Source organism: Odontesthes bonariensis, chromosome 14 (assembly GCF_027942865.1).
Source record: "Odontesthes bonariensis isolate fOdoBon6 chromosome 14, fOdoBon6.hap1, whole genome shotgun sequence".
NCBI lineage: Eukaryota > Metazoa > Chordata > Actinopteri > Atheriniformes > Atherinopsidae > Odontesthes > Odontesthes bonariensis.
The window spans coordinates 15,256,881-15,281,574 of record NC_134519.1 but is presented as its reverse complement, the minus strand read 5'-3'; the positions used below and the strand labels follow the sequence as shown (position 1 = coordinate 15,281,574).

General features: G+C 40.5%; 1 protein-coding gene and 1 long non-coding RNA gene across 3 annotated transcripts; one reads left to right on the top strand and one right to left on the bottom strand.

The window, feature by feature from the left end:
- Nucleotides 1-273: 273 nt before the first annotated feature.
- Nucleotides 274-21,675, bottom strand: emilin2a (elastin microfibril interfacer 2a). Its single transcript, XM_075483084.1, has 9 exons — nucleotides 21,390-21,675; nucleotides 20,771-20,896; nucleotides 18,948-19,138; nucleotides 16,816-18,768; nucleotides 8,298-8,645; nucleotides 3,861-3,914; nucleotides 3,406-3,459; nucleotides 3,070-3,213; nucleotides 274-1,134 (listed from the first exon to the last, which is right to left on the bottom strand). Exons 1-9 carry the CDS (start codon nucleotides 21,560-21,562, stop codon nucleotides 809-811), a joined length of 3,369 nt encoding a protein of 1,122 aa, XP_075339199.1. The 5' UTR covers nucleotides 21,563-21,675; the 3' UTR covers nucleotides 274-808.
- Nucleotides 575-3,814, top strand: LOC142398869 (uncharacterized). Of its 2 annotated transcripts, none has more exons than XR_012772833.1 (4): nucleotides 575-1,158; nucleotides 1,945-2,003; nucleotides 2,947-3,233; nucleotides 3,318-3,814. It is a non-coding gene; the product is annotated as an uncharacterized LOC142398869 (long non-coding RNA). The 2 variants fall into 2 exon arrangements; XR_012772832.1 differs by having other exon boundaries at nucleotides 1,642-2,003.
- Nucleotides 21,676-24,694: the final 3,019 nt, after the last annotated feature.

Genomic DNA, 24,694 nt, shown 5'->3' with positions numbered 1-24,694 from the left:
TCCAGCTGTTTTTTGTTTTTTTACTGAACATTACAAACATCAAAGATTTATACAACAGTAATTCAGGACATTCGGGATCTTTCTCTTTTTGAGCGTAAACGGATGGCCTAACTGTGGCTAAATAGCTCTTACAGTTTGCCGTTGGAGAATTTTCAAAGTCTCAGGAGTGAAAATGGAAATTTATTTTTCCTCCACACCCACTTTGTCATGACCCAGATGGTTTTTTTGCCGCCGAACCTCATCTTTCTCAGCGCAGCTTCTGAACCCAGACCATTTGACAGTAGTGAAAACCTTTATTTATTATTTTTACACATTAATCTTTTATGTAGTTTTATCAATCATTTCTTTGATTTATGTCTACACAGAGCAAGTGAGTTTGTGTTGTAAAGGTGTTTTATCACTGTTTATTTCCTGATGAATAATATATTCCACTGATGGATGATCGTAGTGTATACTGAGCTTTTGAGAAGCTGCATTTTTCTACATTTTAATGTTAATTTACAAATGCATACATTTAAAATAGATTTTTAGAACATCAGCTGGATAATCAAATATATTAGAATGGAAAGCCCTGTCCCTCGCACTTAGGTATCTTTTGCAAAGGTCTTACAAACAGTAATATAACTTTATTTTTTTTTTCTTTTATAAAAAAAGGAACATACTGTATAACTGAAGATCCTCACACAGTCACTCTGCGTGTTAAATAGCTGCGTCACAGCAAGTCAGTGATAAATATGGTTTCTTGGAGCATTTCATCCAGTCCTGCTATCTGGAAACTAGTCCTCGTCGCTGCTGTGCTGAGCTCGAGCTATCTCTCAGTCTGTGACGCATAGAGGAAGATGGCGCTGTAGGTGGAGAGGATCTCCCTGGCCTCGGTTGTAGCCAGCTGGCCTCCGGTCCTCACCAGGCCCACGCGGTCTCCTTCCCTCAGTGGAAGGATCAGACTGAAGGACACTGTGCCTCCACAGCCACAGAAGGTACCAGCCGAGCCTCCGTGTTGACCAGCCGCTGAACTCTGCAGCCTGTGTACACTGCGGTTAGACACAGACAGGACAGCCTCAATGCGGTCACCTTGCCTTGCAGTCAGTAGGCCTGAGATCAAGTATCGGCCATCCTGTGGTACAGTGAAGATCCCTGTGGATGAGGAGGAACGATTTAGTGAGTGAACAAATCAATAATCTTCCGTTTCTTAAATATTCACAAGTCTACCTCTGTGTGCTATTCATGGATCCTGCTTGCAAATCTTGTCTGGCTACATAGCCAAAGCCTGACATATGTGATCATTTTGTACCACACTATTACATTTTTGCCTAGTTAAGTACATATTAAAAAAAAAAAAACAGTCAGTCATGCTGTTGCCCTGGGTGACTTTTTTCTTCATCACAGATATCATGCACGGTATAGTTTATTTTGACTTTGACATTCATCATCCAATAAAACTCATTAGGAAACTTGATACGCATGAGGCAATGCACCATTTATTTAATTTGTATAAAGAACAACTCATTGACAAACTCATATATATTAAAATTAAACTATGTTTTGGTCTCTAAAACCTTTTAAACAGTAGTCCTCAATCAGGAAAACTGTTAGGAGCTCTGTTATTAAATCTGCAATATCTGCTTTTTCCATGGCCAATAGGAGGCAGTGGAAATAATCTGCAAAAATTAAAGCTGCTCTTCATAGAAAAACATTGTTATAACATCGAAAAATTCAACTGCAGCTATCGGATGAATTGGAAAAAGCAATACCGATGACTTATAAAGGAAAAAAAAAAAAAAAAAGCTTACGAGCCAACATTTTATGGAGTTGAGATATTTCACTGTGACTTTCCAGCCAGTCCAGATTTTTCTGTAATACCAAATTTTACCACTAGTTGGTTCGTGACGCAAAGAAATTGTTAAATCTAAAGTAAATATTGGTGTTTTTCTTCACTGGAGACAGCTTTTGATTTATAAAGGACTGGAATGTCATGCAGAACGTGCAACTCTTCTTCTGGACAGGTAAGTTTCCGCTTTTATGGTTAATATTGTGGATGCATTTTATGTTGTAGCTCTAACTTTTCTCAGCTGGTTCCATAATGTCATCTTGCTGCATGTATTAATACTGTGCTGAGCCTCCTCTGTTTGGTATGTACGAATTACCAGTGTAATTGTGACTAGCACGCACATTATCAGCAGGATGGTCAGAATTAGAGCATGCTAGTCTTATTTTTAGTTGGCATTTTATTGATGCCTTTTATTAACATTAGCTGAGCCAGTAGTAAGCAACAGGTAATATAGTCGATGGAGAATGTTTTTCAAAATGAATCTTCACAGAAATGGAAACATCGAGCTTGTCTGGTAAAACTCGTGTTTTACTTGTGGTGATAATGATTGGAAAACTGAATGTGAAAAGTCGACCTTTAAAACTGAACTATTACCCTTCAATTTAGTTTTATTTTCATTTGGTTAACAGTATTTCTTTTCAATTAATAATACTGCAACACTGTCATTTCCAATTTAAAGTAGATGAAATAGTCTGTGTATTCATCGTATGTTATTGTAGAAAGTGTGTGCAGTCGGCTTCCTTCTAAAACTATGCATCCCGCAAACCAGATGCAATATTAGCCTTTATCTACAGGTCTTTAGCCCAATATTCACTCTTCTTTTACCTTCGTTTTGGTCTCTACCAGCTCATGCGGAAACTTTCTCAGATATTCTGCAACAAAACTCTCTAATATAATTTCCAGCTAGTAACTCGGAGGAGGTTTTTTGTTCCCTGAAAAGAAAATTCACTGTTCCTTCTTGTTATACAATCGAAACAAAGGGCTGAAAGACAGTTTTAGAGCACTGACTGCCCTTGCGGGATTTATCACTACGAGCAAGTCTATTCGCATTAACCATGATGATGTCTCTGTTTTTCTTTCCTTCTGTTTGGTGCGATGCCTTTCTTCAATAACTACAGTATAGATGGATAGGAAGAGAGAGAGCCCTGCAGTAAAGGTCCAAGCAGCTTGGAATCAAACCAGTAATTACAACACGTTTAATCTTTTGCCATAAATTGAATTTTTGTTGCACATGAACGTACCTGTGTGGTGACTATAGTGTCCGCCGTCGTTAACAAGCACCCTGTTAAATCGAATGATCCCAAAATCTCTTGAGAATGGCGGCTGCTGCGTGAGGCCAGCGGAGAAGGAGAAGGGATCTGCAAAAGCGCTGCTGTCGACTGAAACTAAACCCAGAGACGTACACGTGAGTGTCTAATGTCAAGGATGCATTACTATGAATGTGTATTTCATTTAGCTGAACATAAGTCATTCATAAAACTCTGCACAGGTCCTTCGAATGGAGCGTATGATAGAAAACTGCAAACATGTGCAGCATTTTGAAAAAAAAGGAGGGGTAGTTTGAAGATGGATCTTACCTGGTGAGACAGCCGGAGCTTGATACATCGGGTTCCATGGTACCTCTGCTGCCACTGGAGTTACAAGGTAAGAATAGTAGAAAATGTGTTAACTCTTTATGTATTGTTACCGTTTAGAAACACCTCCCTCTCATAAATGTCTCATTCATATCTCTCTGGGTCATTGTTAAAAATGAATGTACTGACTAGGACGGCTGCCATCTAGACAAAATCATTATTACTGTGACTAAAGCCTACCTTAGTTATCACATTTTATCCATCGCCTCCAACTGGAAAATTAGCCATTTAAATGAAGTGCCTGCAGACAAGCTAAAATCCCTCCACCATTCGCCCACACCTCCTTGAAGAAAACACATCTTGTTCCCACTCCCGGGCTACAAATTATTCACAGCTTTTTTTCCCAGTCTGATGCAAAAGAGAGGCCGTATATGCGTGCACTGTGGCTGTTACGGTACCTCTTCTGCTGGCTGATTGAGGTCTGAACGATGCGGGCTGCAGAGGTGGATATCCTGGAAAAAGACATATGACAAACACATTATGTTTTATCATCATCAGAAGGGAAAGGTCAGAGCACTCTAGCCAGAGGCAGTTTGGCATTCCATCTGAACTTCATAGCTTCATAGTGAGCTCAAACAGAAAAAAAGTTGCTTTCAATGTAGCTTTTTCAATCAGTTTACAATTTGAGTCTTGAAATGCTAAATATATGAATATATTTAGTCTGAAAGCTAAATATATAAAGAAAATGTACAGTCAAAACTTTGTTCAGTTAATATTGTTAATGCATTATGCTGAACCCTCATTTAACTATGCTTTATCATCTGTGCCCTTCATTGTAATGATTGATAAAACTGCAGGATGAGTGTGAATGTCTCTCTTTTTAGCTTGTCAAGCTAGCTCTTTTTAGACACTCCAGTAAAAGTTTGAAAAACCACTGTTCTGTACCAAAGCTTGGACACACGGGTTGATTATCAGCTTTGAATGCAAGTTTTGTTTCTTGGGTTAGGATTTCAGACTAATTGGTACTTATATGACGTAGTCTCCCACACTATCTGAGAAAATATATAACCAATGTTGGCTGTTCTTTATTCCTTAACTGCCAAACAACACGGGGGCTAGAACAAAGCCTTTGTTTTGTTGTTTGATATTTTATTTAAACTTTCACCGTGCCGTCCACTTAATTCAATCCAGAACAGTCTAAATCTGTTTTCTGTTGTTTTCCTCCATCTCGTTTGGTTTGGCATCCATTAAAAGCCCTGAGGTATACTGTGGAAACCAATAATATGGACGACAAAACATCTGATGCCCATGTACTATTAAATACATAACAAAAAGGCTAAAAAGAACAAAATAAAACCCATAACTAAAATTTGCTGTTTTCAGATATAGTTGACTGTATCTGACTTGACTTTAAAGTGGCAGCACTGTTGAGTAGATCAACATATGTTACAGTATTTTGTGGGATACATGTACAGTGATGTGAAAAAGTCTTAACTTGATTTTATAAAGTCTGTATCAGGACATAATCAAAACAATAAATAAATCACATGGTCCTTACCATTTGGTAAATGCAAACTCTGATAAACAACAACACATGACATTTTTCACAGTGTCATTATCTATTTAAGCCAAAGTGCGGAGGCAGTGTGTGAAAAACAACTAACTGTACCCTTACTGCTTCCATTAGAATTGAGACGCTAAGTAGGAGCCAGGTGCTACTAATCAAATGGACTTCAATAACTGGTCATTGGTGAGTGTGAGCACCTATAGAGGTGCTTTTATAGAAAAGCAAAGGTTTTGGCAGTGTGCTGGTCAGGAGCATTCAGGCGTGTGTTAACACAATGCCAGCAAGGAAAGACATCAGCAGTGATGTTAGAGAAGCAGTTGTTGCTGCCCATCAATCTGGGTTGTAAGGCCATTTGTAAAAAAAAAAAAAAAAAAAAAAAAAATGGAGCCCATCATTCTACTTTGAGAAAGATTATTTACAAATAAAAACATTCACTACAGCTGCCATTCTGCCCAGGAGTGGAAATATCGGTAAGTCCACCCCAAGGTCAGAACATACAATGCTCAAAATAAATGCAAAGTGCTACATCTCAGATTCGAAAAGCCTCAGTTATTAAGTTTAATACAACAGTTCAAATGCTGAACAAGTATCGTTTGTTTGAATGAGTTGCAGAAGAGAACCTCTTCTTTCTAAAATTAACATGGCAGCATGGCTCGTGCCTTTGGACAGACGAGACCAAAGCAGAGCTGTTTGGTCATAATGCACATTTGCTGATAAACACAGCATATCAGCACAAACACTCCATACCAACTGTCAGTTAAGGGGGTGGAGGGCTGATGATTTGGGCTTGTTTTGTAGCCACAGGATCTGGGCACCGTGCAGTCATTGAGTCAACCATGAACTCCTCTGTATACCAAAGTATTTTAGAGTCAAACATCTCTCTGACAGCTAAAGCTTGGCTGAAACTGGGTCATGCCACGGGACAATGATCCCAATGAAACGCTGTGGTTGGACCTTTAGAGAGCTGTGGATAACTGAATGCCTCACATCTCAATGCGCTGAAGCAACATTGTAAAGAGTGGGCCAAAATTCCTCCACATCGACGTAAGAGACTGCTAATGTCTCACAGAAAACAATTACTTCAAGTTATTGCTGATAAAATAACTTTAAAAAATAAAATGGTTGTACATTATCACACACTGTGTCTGCTTTTGGGCTTAGTTTTTCTCAAACAAATAATGACACAGTGGACAATATTGTCTTTGGGTTTTTATCTGGGGTTATATTTACCTAATGTTGGCCCTGGTAAGGACCAGATGATTTTTCATTATGAAGGCCGGATACGTAAAACCTTAGAATCGAAAGAGGGAGTACTTTTTTTTTCATATTCCTGGCTCCATGAAACTTGCCATGGAGCCAGAATTATGAGTGTCCTTAATTCACTTCCTGTCATCACTGTAATAACAGACTCCATTACACCCTGTGCATCAGAATCTGGTGTAATGCTTTAAATCACAGCCTGCCAGTGACAGCATAGTTGTTTGGGATCTGTTACCAATTAAACACTTAGTGGACACCTACACTGAGTGGTGCTTACTACTTGTGTGCAAGACAAGCATTTATGATGATGTAAAATACAAAATATTTGGCTGTGCATGATATTTAAAAGGCCCTTCCATAGCTGTAATTGTTAAGCAGTTAACTTAATGGTTTTAAATTTATCATAAAATGATTGGTGGACAAGGCTTGTGCTGGTTTTGGAGTATGAGATCCAGTTCAAAGTCAAAACAGATATCGGCACAGTCCACGTTAACACCTTTTCTTCCCTGTTCGTCTCTGAAACATACCATTAGGGAGCTGTTCTCTGCATTGCATTGTGGGACTATTCTGACCTTATCATTTTTTCCCCCTGCATATATTCCAGCTCCAAACCACACTTTTTTTTAAAGCTTTAGTTGGAAATAATGAACACCACATAATAAGGTGTCTATAATTATTCAGCAGCTTCAATACCTCAAATAAAATTGTCTGAAAAATAGATTTACAGTTTAGAACATTAGCACATCGGTTGAAATGCAACATGATATTAATTTTAGTCTTTTTGTTTGTAACTAAATTCATATAAAATAACAGTCACCATGATATCATTATTTTCAGAACCAGCCCTCACTCTCCTCACCCTTCTGCCATGCTGTACTGTCATGTTACCGCAGGAGCCCAGAGGGGAAAGCCCAGCTTCTGGCTCTACAGCGGGCCTTTTGTGTTTTCTTTAGCCACTGTAATTTAGGGCTCGTGGGCGGACATCAAGCTGGTCACAATTTGCAATTTGTCCCTACATCCTACACGCTAGAGCCTCAACTAAAATTTGGTACACACACGCACTAAAGTTCCTATATAAAACCAATTAAGACCTGACTCTGAATAGGACACTATTCTTAATAATAAGTATTAGAATCATATTATGTAGACATGTATACACATTAATCGCACTATTAAGTCCTACCAGAGTGGGCTTCTAAACCTTTTGTGACACACAGAGTTATGCCTTAGGTTCCCTGAGTCAGTGAAAGGCTGGTAAAAAAACACATCCCAGGGGTGAGGGAGGAACTTGACTTAGTCTGTCTTTTGAGGGATATGTAATAACAGCTCTGGATGAGCGCAAAACATCCCATTGGTACTATATTAACATAGGATATATTAACATAATTTGGCAGTGAGTTATTGCTCAGTCTAAGATCCGTGACAAATGGGAATGTTAATAGAGTATCATATATGCAACTCATGCAAAGACCATAATTGGAATATCATCTTTTTTTTGGAATAAGGGCAATAGGAGGGATACTACTGTGCATTTAAATGTAGTCACTGGAAAGTGAAAAATTGAAAAAGAGTGGGAGGGGTATCTGACCTTTTCTGATTAATTCAACACTCAAATGTTTTAGATATACTGTGAAGAGCAACTTTATTGGAAAAACTTGAAGTGAGGCTTCCAGGAACCCACTATCCTCCAGTGCCACCATATTCCATAACTGCAACCTGCCTCAAGTGTTCAAACGTACTACGCCAAACAATGACCTGGTCCTCTGCTTTGCATAAGATCTACTGCAAAGGAAGAGAATTCAACTTCCTGAACAGGATATTGGAGACTCTGATTGTTGCTTCAGTGATGGTTGATCATCATCAGATCAAGAAACTGACTGGATGAAAGGCTGATAACAGTTCATAAAAAGAAGAGTGTCCATAATTCTCAATGAACAAAGGCCAAAAATATTGTAATATTTTCATTTTGTGCTGTACAATAATTGAGCTGCCTCGAAATTGTGCACACTTTCAGTATGTCTCCCCATCAATAATTCAAAAAGAGACTATAACAATTAATAATGCTCACCTGGGGCTCCAGCAAACCCTTCCATAGGTTTGTTAGATGAGTGCTCGGATCCTCTGCGCACAGTGACCCTGCGCATGTATCCTGGAGGTCCTGCCTCTCCCGTCTCCACCACAGGCCTTACGGGAATCAGGGGTGGGGCCGGGAGGCCTGGTTGTCGGGGGCTTGAGGGCTGGTTTGGTGAAATGATCTTGATTATGTGCATGTTAGGTTGTGCTGGCTGGCTGGGACTGTACGGCTGCCTGGGGCTGGACGGAGGAATGATGACAGGGATGGGGTATTGTTTGATTCTTGTTCTGGTCTGAGTTGTATCGGGTAAGGAAGCAGGCCTCTCTGGTCTTAAGGTCATTCCTTGCATTATAGAAAGAAGAAAAAAAAAGAAAATGTACATTTAATTTCAAAATCCAGCTGAAAGATCTAGAAAGTTAGAAAACCCCATCACTAATTTATTTGGGCTTGTAAAATCTGCTGCCTCAGTTACAAATTGAAGTACTTGTAATCAGATGGCATGTCAAATTAGAGGCAATTTTTACCCCACATTGCAGTACGATTATTACCCTTCATGAAAGCAAAGTGGGGCGGTCAGTGAAATGAGTTAAAAAAGAGCACCATCTGCATGCAGACAACTTGGCTGCTTGCCAGATCCCCTTGAGGCACAGACATCACCTAGACCTCTGAAGTGAGCGCACAGAAGCTGTGAGAGTGTCCTCGGGACAAATGACAAAAATAATCACACTATCTGCATGGAGGCAACTTTCTCACAATCAGGTGTCAGACAGATTTGTGTTGTACTGTATTTTAACGGTGGTTATGGTGGGCGTTACATCGGCCATATGCAGCAGGGTTAAAGTAATGTTAAACACTTACTTTATAGTTTTCAAAAAAGTGTACTCTCTAATGGAATGAAGCAACAAAGGCTCTGCTTGGAAAATAAACATATTGACTGCATACTGAATGTAGAGATAGCTGGGGCTGCAGAAGCTACTCTGTGCATCTGAATGAAACTGATTGGAGGTTACTGGTCAGGTGGCGATCCGTCATATGTGCTGACACATGACGAAAAAATCTGATACCTAATGAGTTTATGCAAGGACCTCTTCATTGTTCTGTGTGGACAGATAGTGCCTTATCGACAGCAAAACTATGAGCACACCGTCAAGCTTGCAGCTCTGTGAAGCTGAACTTCAGCACTGCTGTGGTTTGAGCTATATGCTGACATACAAACATGCACCAACAATGTTTACTATGCTTATCATCTGTCTGAGTAGATTATTTAAATGCTACCTCCAAACACATTCAAAGATATATGAAAATACTTTGCTTTAAATAATCATCTGTCTTTGAAAAGCTTAGAAGTCAAAACTACATTTACGTCTCATCTTCCTTTTAAACATCCAGAATCTGTGAATGTGAAAATATTTCTACATCAAGAGTTTAACCGTTAGGCTACTGCTCCACCAACACAGTCTGTTGAAAGCATACATCAGCCACAACATTAAAGAGCTCATATTGCAGGTTCCTAATGATATTTTTGATGCCTACTGGAACAAATTTACATGCTTTCATGTTAAAAAGAAAGATCTTTCTCTCTCGTAGTCTTGCTTCTGTTTTTATTCTCACTTTTTGTCTGTAAAGCTCCATATAAATGACATGACAAAGAGCCCAAGGCTTTGAGCCGGACCTCACACATACCAGATTCAAAACAAATCAAGCATCCCTAGGATGAACCAGAGCAAGGCCGATCCAAGTAAGCCACTTTAAAGAAGAATTTGCAATTACAAGAGAACCCCATCTTACAAGGCTCTAACCTATGTGTTTGTCGCTGGAGAAGTTCTTTCAAGAACTATCAGGGTAGATAAATTTTCTGTAAAATATGAGTAATGCTTAAACTACAGAGTATTTCTTTATAAAAGAAGAGGTAAAGAATGACAAAGTAGGCTTTCCTGGTGGAGATGTTTTTCACTTTTCTTCAAACTGGCTTCGGTAAGAGTTTTATTTCAGCAACAAGCTAATTAGCAGAAGATTACCTCATGATAGAAAAGGGATTTTTTTTTTTCTTTCAAGTAAAAGTCCTTTTTCAAACAGTTTTCTACTAAGTGCCAGGTGGTTCGGTGCAACAAACCATCTGGGGTGTCAGGTTAACTTTAAAGAACTTTTGACTTTCAGCAGTTATGGCTCGTTTTATAGGCTGCCAGCAGACGGATGCAGTCGGTGCCATAGAAATTCGTGTCAGTTTTTATGCTGTTCACGGAGCAATTGACGGCAGTAAAGCACATAGAAATGTAGCAATATTTTAACGAAAGACAGACAGGCAGATGATTGCTAGATAAAAAACCCGAATGTAAATAATGCAGGTTTGAAATTTCCCATCATAATGCATAGAGATGCATAATCTGTGTTGTTATACACTTTTTCAGGAGTTTTCCAACAAACGTTACATTTGTCAATGGTGGATAAAGTTTACTTAGAAGCTGATATTAAGCTTTTGAGATGAGGTTGAGTTAAAACTTGAGTCAAAGTGCTTTTTTCGAGGTATGGAATAAGCATTCACGCTCCCATCAATGAGATATTTCAAATTAATGTATATGTATAGAGTATCTCTCAGCAACATAATGGCTGTTAATAATAATTTATGTTAGCTGTAAGGTATCCCATGGTTAACAGGTTAATCTAATTACACTTTCACTCAGAGATCAGTCCTTCAGTACCTGAAAGACATCTGATCTTAGCAAAAAATAAAGCATCATCAGCCAGCAACAAAATCCTTCCATATTTCCACTGAACCCACAAACGACTCAGAAGCCACATGCATAATCAAAAGTAAATTAAGCTCTGCAATCATGTTGCACTGAGATGATCAGAAATCCCCTCTTCATTTCCCATCAATGCCTCTATCAGGATGCTGGTTTCCAAAGTGCATATTTCCCATGAGCTCTCAGCCAGTGTCTCACTAAGGGGCCAACCACAAAGACAGAAAAACACACAGAGAGGCGCGACACATTCAAACGCGTGTTGGTGCAACCAAGAGCATCAACAGAACCAGATGTTATTGCCTACGATGTTATTGCCAGAGTAGGCATGGGGTGGGGTGGATTCATCATTTTTGCCTCGGCAGAACTAGGTGACAGCTCATAAGTGCTCAGAAGTGTGTGAAAGCACAAAGGCGTATCGTAGCAGACAGGCTGATCACGCCATGGAAAATGGTGTCAAGGAGCACAGGACAGGGTGTGGTGGTTAAACACGTACAACAATGCATCACTCACCGTCTGACATACATGTTTCTGGTGCTCTTTATAGCTATGCACATGGGCATAATTCCATCCTCCACCCCATTTTCCACAAATAATATTACTGATGGGAGGTTTAACTTGTGAACTGCATGGCAGACCTCTGGAATTCCCGCAGTGAAAACGCATCTCCTCTGAAGACTTCCAGATGGGCTCCTGGGTCAGTGATGGAAACCCCTCACCTTGCAGCTTTAGATATCTCACTGGGGAAAAGGTCACTGTCAAAGCGCCCTTCTAAATTCTGGTAGTGAATAAATATCAGCAATATCTGTGAATGTTTTTATAGTGTCAAATATAATTCTCCCTTCTTCCCAGACACCCTTTGACTTCAGAAAGCCTTTTATGTCTTGTTTCTCTTGTACTTCCTCATCACAACAGACCAGTAATCTTCCTGCCTGTCTCTCCAATAAAAAGTCAGTGATCAATTGCAAAGCATTGATCCATGAAATCAAAGCCTTAGTTTTATCCCTGCTTTTAAAAACTTATTTTTTTTTTCAATTTTCTGAAGGCCACGTGAGTCAATAGACACTTACAGGACAGAGTAGAGAGGGAGGAGAAAGAGAAGTCCTCTGGCATTCTTGGAAGGTCATACTAAAAGAAACACTGTACAGAAGGAGATCACGAAGAGGGACGAGAAAGCAGCTCCGAGATTAAATGGGAAGTTAGAGATAACAGGGATGTGGTTTGAGCTGGACTTGGATCATCTCCAAAAAATAACTACTAGAGGAAAGAGAGTAGAGGAAAGAAAGTAAATGAGAACATTCAGAACAATAAAGTGGAAAAGGAACATCTTGAATTCTGCAAAAGCTTAAGCCCTTTATACATTTCCTTCCAGCATCTATTATGCTAGTTTTTAAGTATAAACATAATAAAATCACAAGTATAAATTCAATATGACTTTGCTAGATCATTGTTAGCCCTTTAAAATATTCTTTAAAATGAGTCTTTTCTGCTTATCTTCAACTCCCTATTAGAAAGGAGGCAACCCAGGAACAAACACAATTGGTTTTGGAAGAGCTCAGCAGCTGCAGCTGCTGTGGGCGCAGTAGTGCCAACATTTTGCAACTTAGGTTAAACAATTCCATTCAGCAGTCACAGTGAGTTGAGGCAAGGCAATTCCAGTTAATCTTACAGTTATGTATTACAACACCTCATCTGTTCTCAGCCTCCTCAGGGTGTTCATATGACTGTTTGGAGAATATGAGCTCAAACACTGAGAGGAAACATTTCAGTAGACTCTCAACCACCACCACACCCACAGAGCAGGAGGATTTTGTAGATATTCTATGGTCTTTTTCTCCTCTTCCAAACTTGAGGAAAGTATTAAATCTTGAGCAACACAGCCCAGCTCCCACTCTGTAGGGTGCCAGCACTTAGTAAGAGAAATTGATGTTTGCCCTCAAAGGGAATGTGACAATTTTAGAAATAGGAAGACTAACATTTCATTTTATTCACTACTAATTACACTCAGTAGCTAGATTTGTAACGATGGTTTGGTCCCATAGTGGCACAAATCCAGCAGGCAAGGGCAGCATGATTGACACCACACAACTGGCACAAGCACTCTAGCCAAAGTCCAAGTAGTGAACAAATTTGGCAATATGATCCAATTCAGGTCTGCTGTCATCCAAATACGACTAAATGTGCCAATACTGGCCCAAGTCAACTCACCCAAGCCTTGACTAAATCTGTCAACTAATATTGGACCTGGAGAGCCAAAGAAACTTGTCCCCAGTTCACCTGGTTAATTGTATATAAACCAATCTGTCACCTCTAGGGTTAAAAAATGTAGCCAATGATGAAGTCATAAAAACTGAAGTTCATCAGGTGGTTTATAGTCTGCCCTGTTTGGACTGTATTACTATTAAATCAAGTCGTTCTAAACCAATATGGTTCTTGTGGATTTCAGCAGACATCTCCTAAGATTCCACTGCACTGGTACATAGCCCTAGTTCTTTAAATGGGAAAAATATCCACGAATCACAATACATTTTCTGTGAAAATCAATTATTATTCCTACACCACCTCCCTCCTTTTTGAGAGGTAGCATATAGAGCAATAACAAAAGAAAGCAACAACCAGTCCCTCTCCTAATTTTTTTTTCTCCTGGCCGGGGTGATGAACCCCTGTTTTAATCAGGAATATCCAGATGAAAGTCATTATGAAGGAAGACCTAATTGAACTCGTGGAGGTTAGCTACAAGGAGTTGAACCTTAAAAATCAAAGTCTTGGACAACAAAGTGAAGAAGCTTCACTCTCCTTGATTATCTTATATTTTATGCCTTGTTTCTCCCTGTATTGTGGCATTTGTCTGGACAACAGTGCAAATTATAGCTTCACAAAAACACAAAACACCTCAAATGGATTCTGCTTGAGGAACTGATTGAAATTCCATGAGTTAATATCCAAAACCTGTATGACATACTGAAGCTATCAAAGGATGAACAATCCGTGAATATAGATTTTTTTTATATACAATTTCAATCCTTAAATAAGAGAAAATTCACCTCTACCCTTCACAAATTAACACATTGGGTCTGGTTCGTTAAACTGGTGCAAAATGACATTTCAGTTGCAATTCAGCATATTTCAGGGGGTTATATTCATACTATTTCTTGGCCAGAACTAGTTACCAGGCAACAAGTGGACAGAAAGTTGCAGTTAATTTTCTCTAAGAGATTTAGAGGGTAGAGGGTTGTTAAATTTAGACTGAGCAAGGCTATCTGTTTCCCCTCTCTTTCCGTTTTTTAAGCTTATTAAAATTTGCCAGCTGGACCAGTATGAGGCACTTTATGGTCACTTAGAATTCAAAGGTGCTGTCTCACCATAAGAGTTCGTAAAAGTTCAGGGCAACTGCAATAAAAGGTGGAGTAAAAAAATGGCAGTGAAGGAGCTGGATAGAGGTAATTTTTCAAATGGAAAAAACAGTGCAAATCCAGAATTTAACAGGATCCGGCATCTCTCCGGAGAGTTACATATGACAAGTGTGACAAATATAACCAGAGTATTTAAGCTGATCTCGAAAGATGGGTAGCATGCAATGCCTCATTCCTCTTTTACGTTCAAAATGCCAACTGTGAATGTTGGATAGTCTGTGCTGGAAAATATACAGAATTGTTGATTCATATACCTCCCATCTGAAATTGGAAAGTATAAACATAATACATGTTCATACTTTCAGGGGGGATTCTGGCTCTATCCTACCATGAAAAAAACAATTGGAAGAGGGCTGTAATCCCAATTAATTTTCCATATAAAGTTGTGACATCAAATACATTTTTTGAAACGACACTGAAATGGAATATAAAATGACTTCCATGTCTACCCCACAACCATTAATTCATCTGCCGTAACTCCCTATCCAGTTATTGTTTTTGGTGATGGCGTAAGAAAGGGAGGCACCAGTGATGGGGCCCCAGTCATGACATCACAGCTGAGGGTATGAAGCATCTGGTCCTGGGTGTGGAACCCTGCTTCTCTTCTCTCCATCAAGACTGGCTCCAGCAGTGAGTCAGGGCCCTTAATGAGAACCAGACTCCACACACCAGGCTGAGGTCACCCTACGGGAATCTCTGGAGGTTGGTATGTGTACATGTGTAAGTAGAAAGAAAGCAGGGAGGGAAGCACGACGGGTATGTGTGTACTGGGAGACTGGGAACTGAGGTTGAGGTCCACAGCTCTGTGGTGAGTAAAAAAGCTAAGTCATGGTGGAGGAAAGTAGACCTAACCACACGACATGTTCATAGAGAAACTGGAGCGGATGGGGCAGTTTGCTCAGGTACTTAGACATTTACAGAAGGGAGAGACAAGGCATAGAACAATGTAATTCACCACAAATTTGGAATGGCATGTAAAAATTTAACACTGTTTACCTGTCTCTTACCCTGTATAAACTCTTGTGAATTCTTGGGACAATATAAGTCACAGGAAGTCTCCAGTGTGGGCCTCTGCCTCTAGCTGCCCAGGACATATTGAATGACACAGACAAGGCGAGCACAGGAGGCCCAGTGAACTCATGTCTTCCCACTATGGGAAATACCCTGTAGGCATTCATGGGATCTGATCCTTCCCTCCCAGCCTCCATTTAAACCAAGCAAGCAGAATGCATTACATGGAGGATTATCTGCAGGAAAAGTTTGTGTTTACACAGATGTTAATCACACTTAATGAACTCATATGTTGGAAGTTAAAGAGGAAGCTGAGAGCTTGTGTGTTTAGTCAATATTCTTTTAGTTTGGCTCTTTTCAGTGCTTGACTGCAATAATGTGGGTATCTAGAGTACACTGTACTACTTATGGACTGTGAAGACACAAAAATTTACCAAAATCTGACTCTAAATTCTGTCATGATACCCTATCATTGTAACTTTACCAGCTGATGAAGCAAAGACTGACATCTGCAACGGACTGTGCATCCAGCACACCATTTCATCAGGACATGCAGTCAAAGACATGCAAGACGTCAATGTTATTCTTTTGCTGCCATAAAGGTTACCTAAAAAACACTTCTGTATGATTGTTCATTTCATAATCACCATCTCTATGGTAGGATTTACCATTAAGCTCTGCATGAATCATTAAACTCCAACGAGAGTGAGGTTCAGACAACCAAAGAGCCACCCCCCTGCACATTTTCCCCAAAACTGAAGTGGGAGCTGTACTCGATGATCTCTGTTACTTTTTGAGACTGATAATCTGTCATTCAAGCTAAGTAAACAACAACTCAACTAGACTGGAGATGTTAGAAGACAAGCATTGTAAACTTCTCCTTCAAGCTGCTTTTTCCCATTTCTTCCACAGCCACATCTATCCAAAAAGTATGCACCACCATAACCGTTCTAGTTGTTATGTCTTGCCTCTCAATGACAGCTCGCTTTCCAGCCCACCTTAAGAGTGTGCCCATTGTAAAATGCCACAAATATTTCTGCTTTTTAACATATTCAGGTGGAACTAATGCACAAACTCATTACTTTCAAGCATGGTTTTCACGGTCACGCCTCATGTTAGGTTGAACTTGTGGTACGCTGGAGGATGAATGTCAAATATCAACATTCGAAGAATTTTCCATTCCAAACAAGCACACGGACGAAATTCCTATAGCCAATTAACCTCTTAGAACTGATTCTGACTGACTTTGCAGTGAAAGCCCAAACGGTCCTGTCATAATTCCCTGCTCCAGACATTCACAAAGATAACAACTGTTGTCATCAAACTGTCAACAATCCATCGACTCACCTGGTTCTTTGGAAGCAACATCTTTTAAAACATGTTTGGCCATCGTGGACAGCTGCACCTGAAGCTTTTGCAAGGAATTCTGCAGGGTGATGATGTCTGCGCCATGATTTCCATAGGTGACATTCATCCTGTTGACGCAGTCCTGTAGGCCGCCAACGTGTCTCTCAAGCCCGTCTTTCAACTCCTTGATGTTGGTGGAAATCCCGTCCAACCTTCCACACACCCTTTCAAGTCTGGTTACACGTCCATCCACAGCTGAGATTTCATCAGAAACACCCTGTGTGTTTTGTCTACAATGATTCAGTTCAGATGACACCTGTTTACTCAGCGCATCAAGCCTGTTCTTCAGCTCATCCACTTGACGGCTGGTGACATCAGCTGAGGCCCGGTTTATCTGTGGTGGACTTCCAGTGCCACTTTGCACAGTATGGCAGCATGTTGCGTTTATTCTGTCCATATCCTGGTTGTATTTGCTCAAGGAGTCACTTAACCCAGTGACAGCACCAGCTAGACCAAGCACATTATCTTCCAGATTAGTCAGCCCTCTCTGGAAGTCCTCCATCGTCTTCTCGTGCCTCTCATTTCCAACTGACTGATTTTGAACTAAGTCCTCCAGTTGTCTGACCTTGCCTGTGTTGGAACTTACATCTGTGTGAAGAACGTCTAAGTCATTTCTATACCGACTCAGATCTTTCAAAATGTTCCCTAGATCATTAGGTGCAAGTACGGGTCTTCCCTCGCCTACAGTAATTCCTGAGCTTGAACATCCCGCAGAGCATAACTCCCCGATAGCATTAACCTTATCATCCAAACCCTGGATGAGAAACTTATTGTTATTTACTTCTGCCTGGATGGCATCCATGGAGTCACCAAACATCCCTGGGAAGGAGTTGTTGCTCATTTCCACCAACGTGTTCGTAAACTGGTCCTCCACTCTGTTCAAACGCTCGTCCAGAAGTTGCCGAAGCGTTGCCACTTCGTCTGCAATTGTTCGGGTTAATTTCTCTTCAATATAAAAACAATGAGTCTCTGCATTTTGTTCTGTAATGTTTATACGAGCCTCGAGCTCTTCAATCAATAGGTTAACATCACCGAAGTCCTGGGGTGCAGACAAATGAGCCAGTTCATTGTCAATGCGGACATTTAGGATTCGGTGAGCCTCTGCAATACGATCAATCTCACGCCACAAGTCCTTATGGTCACTGTAGTCCTTCTCTTGTGGATCTGTCTGCCTTTGAGTTTGCACAGGCCCATCTGCAGCAGCCATATCCAGACGAAGTGCTCGGATCTCTTTTCGTAGATCAGCCTCCTTGGTTTCCACCTGCTTGTTCAACCTGACAAAAACTTGGTCATGGCCAACTTCACAATTCTTCTGCACCGCTTCAATCTTGTCATTGCATGAACCCTGTAGTTTGGCCATCTGTTCTGCAATATTCTGGTCTAGCTCTTTCTTCAGATTGTCAAATTTTCCATCAATGTAGGTCTGTATAACATCAAACTCAGCAATGGCTGGAGTCTGAGACTGAGAGGCATCCATTAGGACACGGATCTGCCCTTCATGACTTGTTGTGATTCCTCTTAGATCTTCCAAAGCTTCATCTTTACTTTTCATTGCGATATCGACATCATCTAAACGAGATACTATTTTTTCTAGAGTTTTGTCTCCAGCAATTCCACCTCTAGTAGCTTGATGACCGTCTAGCACTGCTGGGCTCTCCTCTGTGCCTGCACCATTGCTACTAACTTGCGGGCGCATGTTGTTTAGAAGTGTCACCAGCATCTCCTTTGTGTCATCCTTTAGGTCTGTTCGGAGGTTGGAAGTTAACCCTGTCAAAGTGGACTGGAGATCCAAGACTGTCTGAGATAGACGATGAACTTCACCCTCCAAAAGGCGAACCTTGTCTGTGACACCATGCCGTGTCTCATGGTGCGCGGTCTCTCTCCGCTCTGCTCCTGTAATCATGGAAAAAATTATTAATTTTATTGATAACAACAAACTAATGATTTCGTCGGTCCTATCAATGAAAATAGCACAGAAGACTGTATTTTTAGAGGATAATATTGGCAATATGTTTTGAATTTGTATGAACTAGCAAAAACACTTAAGGTAGAACAGAAAATTGATTCCTTACTCTGTGTGTGTCTGGTTGAGTATCCAGGATTTGGTGGGTGGTAAGGCTGTGCTCCCTGCACTATTTGTCGATCAGGGGAAGGTTTTAAATCTCTACAGTCCAGGCCTTGGTAACGGGGACAGCATTTCCACTCTAACTCTGTGAGTCTCTTGTAGCCAATCTTGTATGTGGGTCGAAAACGTGTTTGATATCTGAAATACAAGGCAAAACAATCAATAACTTTTGTGTTTCGAAACTTCAAGATCAAGCTAGGCCACTGTCTGAGTATTATCAGTGTTACTGCTTTCAGTAACAGAGCTACTTTGTTACTCAAGAAAGTGAGAGACAATAATATGAGTTCTTTTTGGAAAAAGGATTGACTTCTGTAACTTCTCCAACCATCTCCCATTACGTGAAGATTTCCATTTTCCAGCCAAAGAAAACAGTTCCCAAGTGAAACAATGAATGACATCACATCCCTGAAGGCAGGGGTCATATCATGTAGAACATCTGGAAAGCTGATGTCTGAAACAATCATCTTTTCCCAACCGTCACTGATAACACTGTTCTAACAAAACAGCTAGAATGCTGTTTTCATTTTAGCAGTAATCAACAGTGTGTACCTAAATCCCACCTTAATGTAAAATAATATGAAGCCAATGCTGCACAGCATAAATTTAGGTGTCTGTTTTAACTGCTAGCTCTTCTTGCATTTCTCAGAAATGTGCTCCAGTGACCCCACGGCGATCAGCTTCCAGGAAACATTTCCACAGTGCTAGTGCTCTTGCGCATTTGTGTTAATGGATCACAAAGCTAAACCACAGATAGCATGTGTTGGGAACCAAAAATGATTCACAAAGCAAAATATATTAAGTTGCGATACAACATCCACCAGAGGAGCATCACAAGTGGTTAATCAAAGTTTACTGGTAAGAATACTCCCATTTACAACATCCACTTGGAGTGGAATATGATGCTTTGTTCATCATGAAGGTTTGGGTTGGGAAATGGCTATTAATCAAATTGTGTGTCATTTTTATGAGATTCATTATTATGAAAGGCTCAGGGAGGAAATGCATCAGATTTATGCGGCACATTTGTATTATAAACTAGAACAATACATCTTACAAAATGTATCTTCACAGTTGCATGGAATTGAATGCAGCTACTGGACTTAAAACAGATTAGTAATGATGTGTTTTCTAAGGGAATTGCTAAAGTCTACTCTGTTTTTCATGTTCATCATGAAAGCTACAATCAGGGGCTGAGCATATAAAAATCAGAGCAAAAATGAGCTTTTTGCTGATGACACATTTGAACACCAGATAAAACTAGATGCACAAACAGGCAGATTTAGAAAGATCTATTGTGGAGGTGGGACTCCAAAAGTGGTGAAACTTTAATTAGTGGAGTTAAAGTTTTCTAGAATGCAAGACAGGTAAGCTATAAGAGTTGTCCTCAATACCTGACCAAAATGTTTCATATGTTAACTTTCACCTAACCCAGTAGAAAAGTATTTTTTATACGATGCTTATCATAAAATCTATTGCCATAATTTGCAACTGCAACCATGAATGAGTAAGTTTGAAACTATGATAAGAGTTCCGGCCATCATCAATTTTATGTTACATTTCCTGTGGCACATTGCCTCTTTCAGTGGGATTTTCTGCGTGCTGGAGCTGCCATGCTTTTTTTTCTTCTGCCAACTGGGTTTCTTTTAGACACTTCAACTTCTGCCTCCATCTCTCTCAAGGAAACATTTTGCATCCAGTGTTTCTCATAAATCCAATAAACAAGCACTCTGAACCCCCCCCCCCCCCTTTCCATGCACCAAGGATGCTCACGTCACATGTTGCTGGCAGTCAGGCTGGTAAGACGGGCAGGGGGCCACCACAGGCTCCTGGAAACTCTCCGCACTCCCCTGCACCACACAACTCACGTTCCTCTGCACCACATAGGCACACCAGTTCCTGAGGAGGGAAGTACACGTAAACAAGAGCATCAAGAATCTATCTGCCAGTTATTTTTGTGTAGTCTATTTCAACTTATCAGGCAACACTTGTAAATATGTTAATGGTCCCTTGTCAATGAGATGTTTAAGTAATCGCCGACATTCCAGCGTTTATCAGGACCCTATCACCTCTGGCAACGCTGGAAAACCCGATCCAAATTTAGTAACAACCTGATAATGCACAACAACAACAACAAAAAAAAAATCATGTTAACAGTCTGAGAATGACCATAAGAGGCTAAAGCCCACACTGAACCGGCGGTCACTCCGGTCAGTGGGAAGTTTGGAACCCATCGGATTTTCATTGGCAGCTGCGCAACAAAAGCGCACAGCTTTTACCTCCAGTAAAAGTGTTTAATAAGAACGCCCGAGTTGAGGTAGTCTCAGAAACTGTCTCAAATGTAGCGTAGGTTAAATGTTTGGTCTCAAAAGTACTCAAACGTGTTACTCACCCATTTCTGTGTCTGTGGACCGCGCCTGCATATGCAGAACCCTGGAATAAGTCATACGAAGAGGGGGACCCGTGAGTGAGCTGCACGTATAAAATTAGTGTGAAAGTCGTCCACCACCAGTCCATCTTCCCATGCCTGTAATTTAAATTTAACAAATGCCTCAACAAATACATTTCTATCACAGAGAAGAAGGACTATCCTGTTATTATCGTGCGCGATGGGCCCAAAAACCAAAGTTGCATCGCCTCTGTGACTGATTTAACTCCACTAAGTGAAGTTTGGGGAAGTCCGTATTCACAGCAACTCCCTTGGAGTGACGTTAAGGGCCCACGCCCCCGCAAAAAAAAACTTAGAAGAGAGAAAAGAAAAAAAAACTTAAAAACGGGGGAGGGGGAATTGAATTATTCTTTAAAGTCTTTCGAAGCATGGTGTGATTACTTTATTTTTGAGCCTCCTTGATTGCACCATGATCAGTCATCAGCCAATAATTCACACCTCACTGATGAATTAACAGGCTTATGTCTTTTGAATGGAACCACTGGAGTTGAGAGATGTGTGTATACTGTTGGTGTTAATGATATTCATAGCCAGGGATAACGGTAGTAATTTACATTCTGTCTGTTGGCAAGCTGAGATGTGGGTGGGGTGGGGTTGCATGTCTGCAGTAGCTCAAAAGGCAAATTCAATTTTTTAAGCCAAACTGAGCAATTTGCTGATTTCTTAATGTGTACTGAGAATAAAAGTAGTTACACAAGAACTTCGGTTTGCAGCGCTCGAGGCAGAATTTCACCGTCAGTGCTTTAGCGCACAAACAGTGATGCTGTGAAATCACTTCTCAGAGACGGCTTTAAGCATTTGCCTCCTGTTTCAGTGTGGTTACTGTCTGAATGTTTTCTGATCAGACAGATCATGTTAGTTGATACAAAGCTGTTTATTATGGGGGGAATTACAGCTGAGATGGTAGGCTATTGGTAGGAGGGAAGGGTCTCAGTAACCAGCAAAGAGCGACATTTAAAATAAAGACAGTGAGACTGCAAAAAAAAAAAGAAAAGAAAAGAAAAACACACTTAATATTCCGAGCGATGCCAGCAACAAACATGACTCCAACCCATTCTCACCCCAAAGAAGCTTTTACCACAGAACATGCTTTTTTTGGCTCGTCACTGCTGTCAGACCAGAGATAGCCTTTCCCAGAATAACACTGCACTGTTTCATCAAGAAGCCAGTAGCAGGTCAGCCAAGTGAAAGATATTGGAATATGTAATGCAAGAGGATGATATCTGCTTTGAGTTTCATTCTGCTTTACTAGTCAGCATGAACAAGCATCGGGGAAAGCTGGTGTACCATTATTCACTTCCACGCCTTTTCAAAAGATCCTAAACGAGATTATTGGATTTTTTTTCCTCATTTCATGTATAAAATCGTCTTTTTTTTATTTTTTTTTTCATTTTCATACATAAGCCTAACTCACATTCTGCAACAAACACTAGCACATGGGCTATTCAGATCGGGAAATATGTCGTTAATAATGTCGTTAATAGGTTTCATGCGAGTCACATTTGTTACAAATTTGTTGTCTATGATTATTTCTTTAGTCTCCAGAAGAGGGCAGCACAGCAGCAGTAACGACAGCAAGAACTCCTTGTAGTCATGGCAATTCCTTTCCAAAGTGCTGGAGTGAGAACAGGATATTTCATTACTGAGGCAGTATGAGTGCTGGATTTCCAGTTCCAGCACCTTGCCATGCTACGCTCATGTCAGTCGTCTCCCACTATGCGCTCTGTATTCACCATCCCTCATTTATTACTGAGAATTTTACTGGAATCGTGTTCTCTCTCAGGCTAAATCACTCTAGGCCGTATTCCATTTCTGGCTGTTTTTGTAATTGGTAATCATTTCCATTTACAGTCTGTTGTCACAAGTGATCATTTTGTTTTCACTGCCTTAACTGAAGATGGATTTCAGCTGTATCTCTTTACCTAGTTGGCCATTGTGACATTATCAGGCTGTCTAAAACGTATATATACTACTCAAGTCAAAAATAGTCATTAACTTCACGTATGCCCTGACATTCATGGGGAGCAGAAAGCTGGATGAGTCATGACAGGAGGAAAATGCCAAGCCAAACCTTTCATTAAGGAAATAAATAGGAAAACATTGTTTCTCCCATAAATCCAAGGAGCAATTCCACATTTCACCTCTTCTGGATCGATTCCTTATTTTTTCAACTTTGCAGAAGTTGGAAGATGGCTTGTAAATGAATGAACCTGTGTTGAGCCAGGGGAGGATCCTTTGCAGAATGCGATGCATTTGTCATTGAGACATGCATTTTGCAAGGCCACCTCTCGCCACACCATAACAGCTATGTTTGATTCCTTTAAATTCAAAGCAAACCCACTGAGGGTGTGACCTTGATCTTTACCTTATGTGCTGGTGTGCTTGTGGGGGTGGGGTTGCAGATACTGAGGGAAAAGAAAGCAGATTTTTTTTTTTTTTTAAAGGACTATATTTGTACTGTATTGCAGACCGATGAGACCCAAAATATTCGGAAACACACTGCTTCCAGGCATGTGGATCAGATTACATTCAGTCAGAGCTAACTGTAACATACAGGCGCCCTGTGGACTTTGTGGGTACTGAGACTTCTTAACGGTTATCCTTTGTTTCTTGCTTCTGACTTGTCACGTAGGGGGAGTGAGCGGTGCTGCAGGGATCTATTTGATTTGGCAGGCAACAGCTATACGCACTATGTGCATCATAGCAGTATCAGGGCTACAGTTCCACTGGATGACTCAGTGGGAGAACTCGGGCCTTCACGCACTGCCTACACAGGTGCTTTTCAGTGTGGGGTCAAAGTGTGGGGTCACCCGCCAAAGGGTTCTGTGGTGGGGTTGTTTAATTTTAATCTCCTATGGCTCCACACAGTGTGACACAGAGAATGAGACATGGTACTTTGATTACACATTTTGTTTTATTCACTCACTGTGCGGTGGTTTGGAACTGAGATAGATTGAAAATAATGAATGTGAAACCTTGGATAGACAGATGCTTGAGAATTTGTCCCTTTAGAATCCACACCATCCTATATGTACACACACGTAAACACATTTTATAGTACAATGAAGCAGTTGAAGCACTCCCAGTCTCTTTGCTGGCTGTTACTCCTGCCCTCAGAGGCTTTTTGAATATGTGCTCAGTGTAAGGGAAGCAGAAATTTACTACACCTCAGAGAATCAACTCTTCCATATAGTCTTCCAGCATTATTTCAGATCTATCCCTCTTGTCTCCTCATTTCTCCTCTCCCT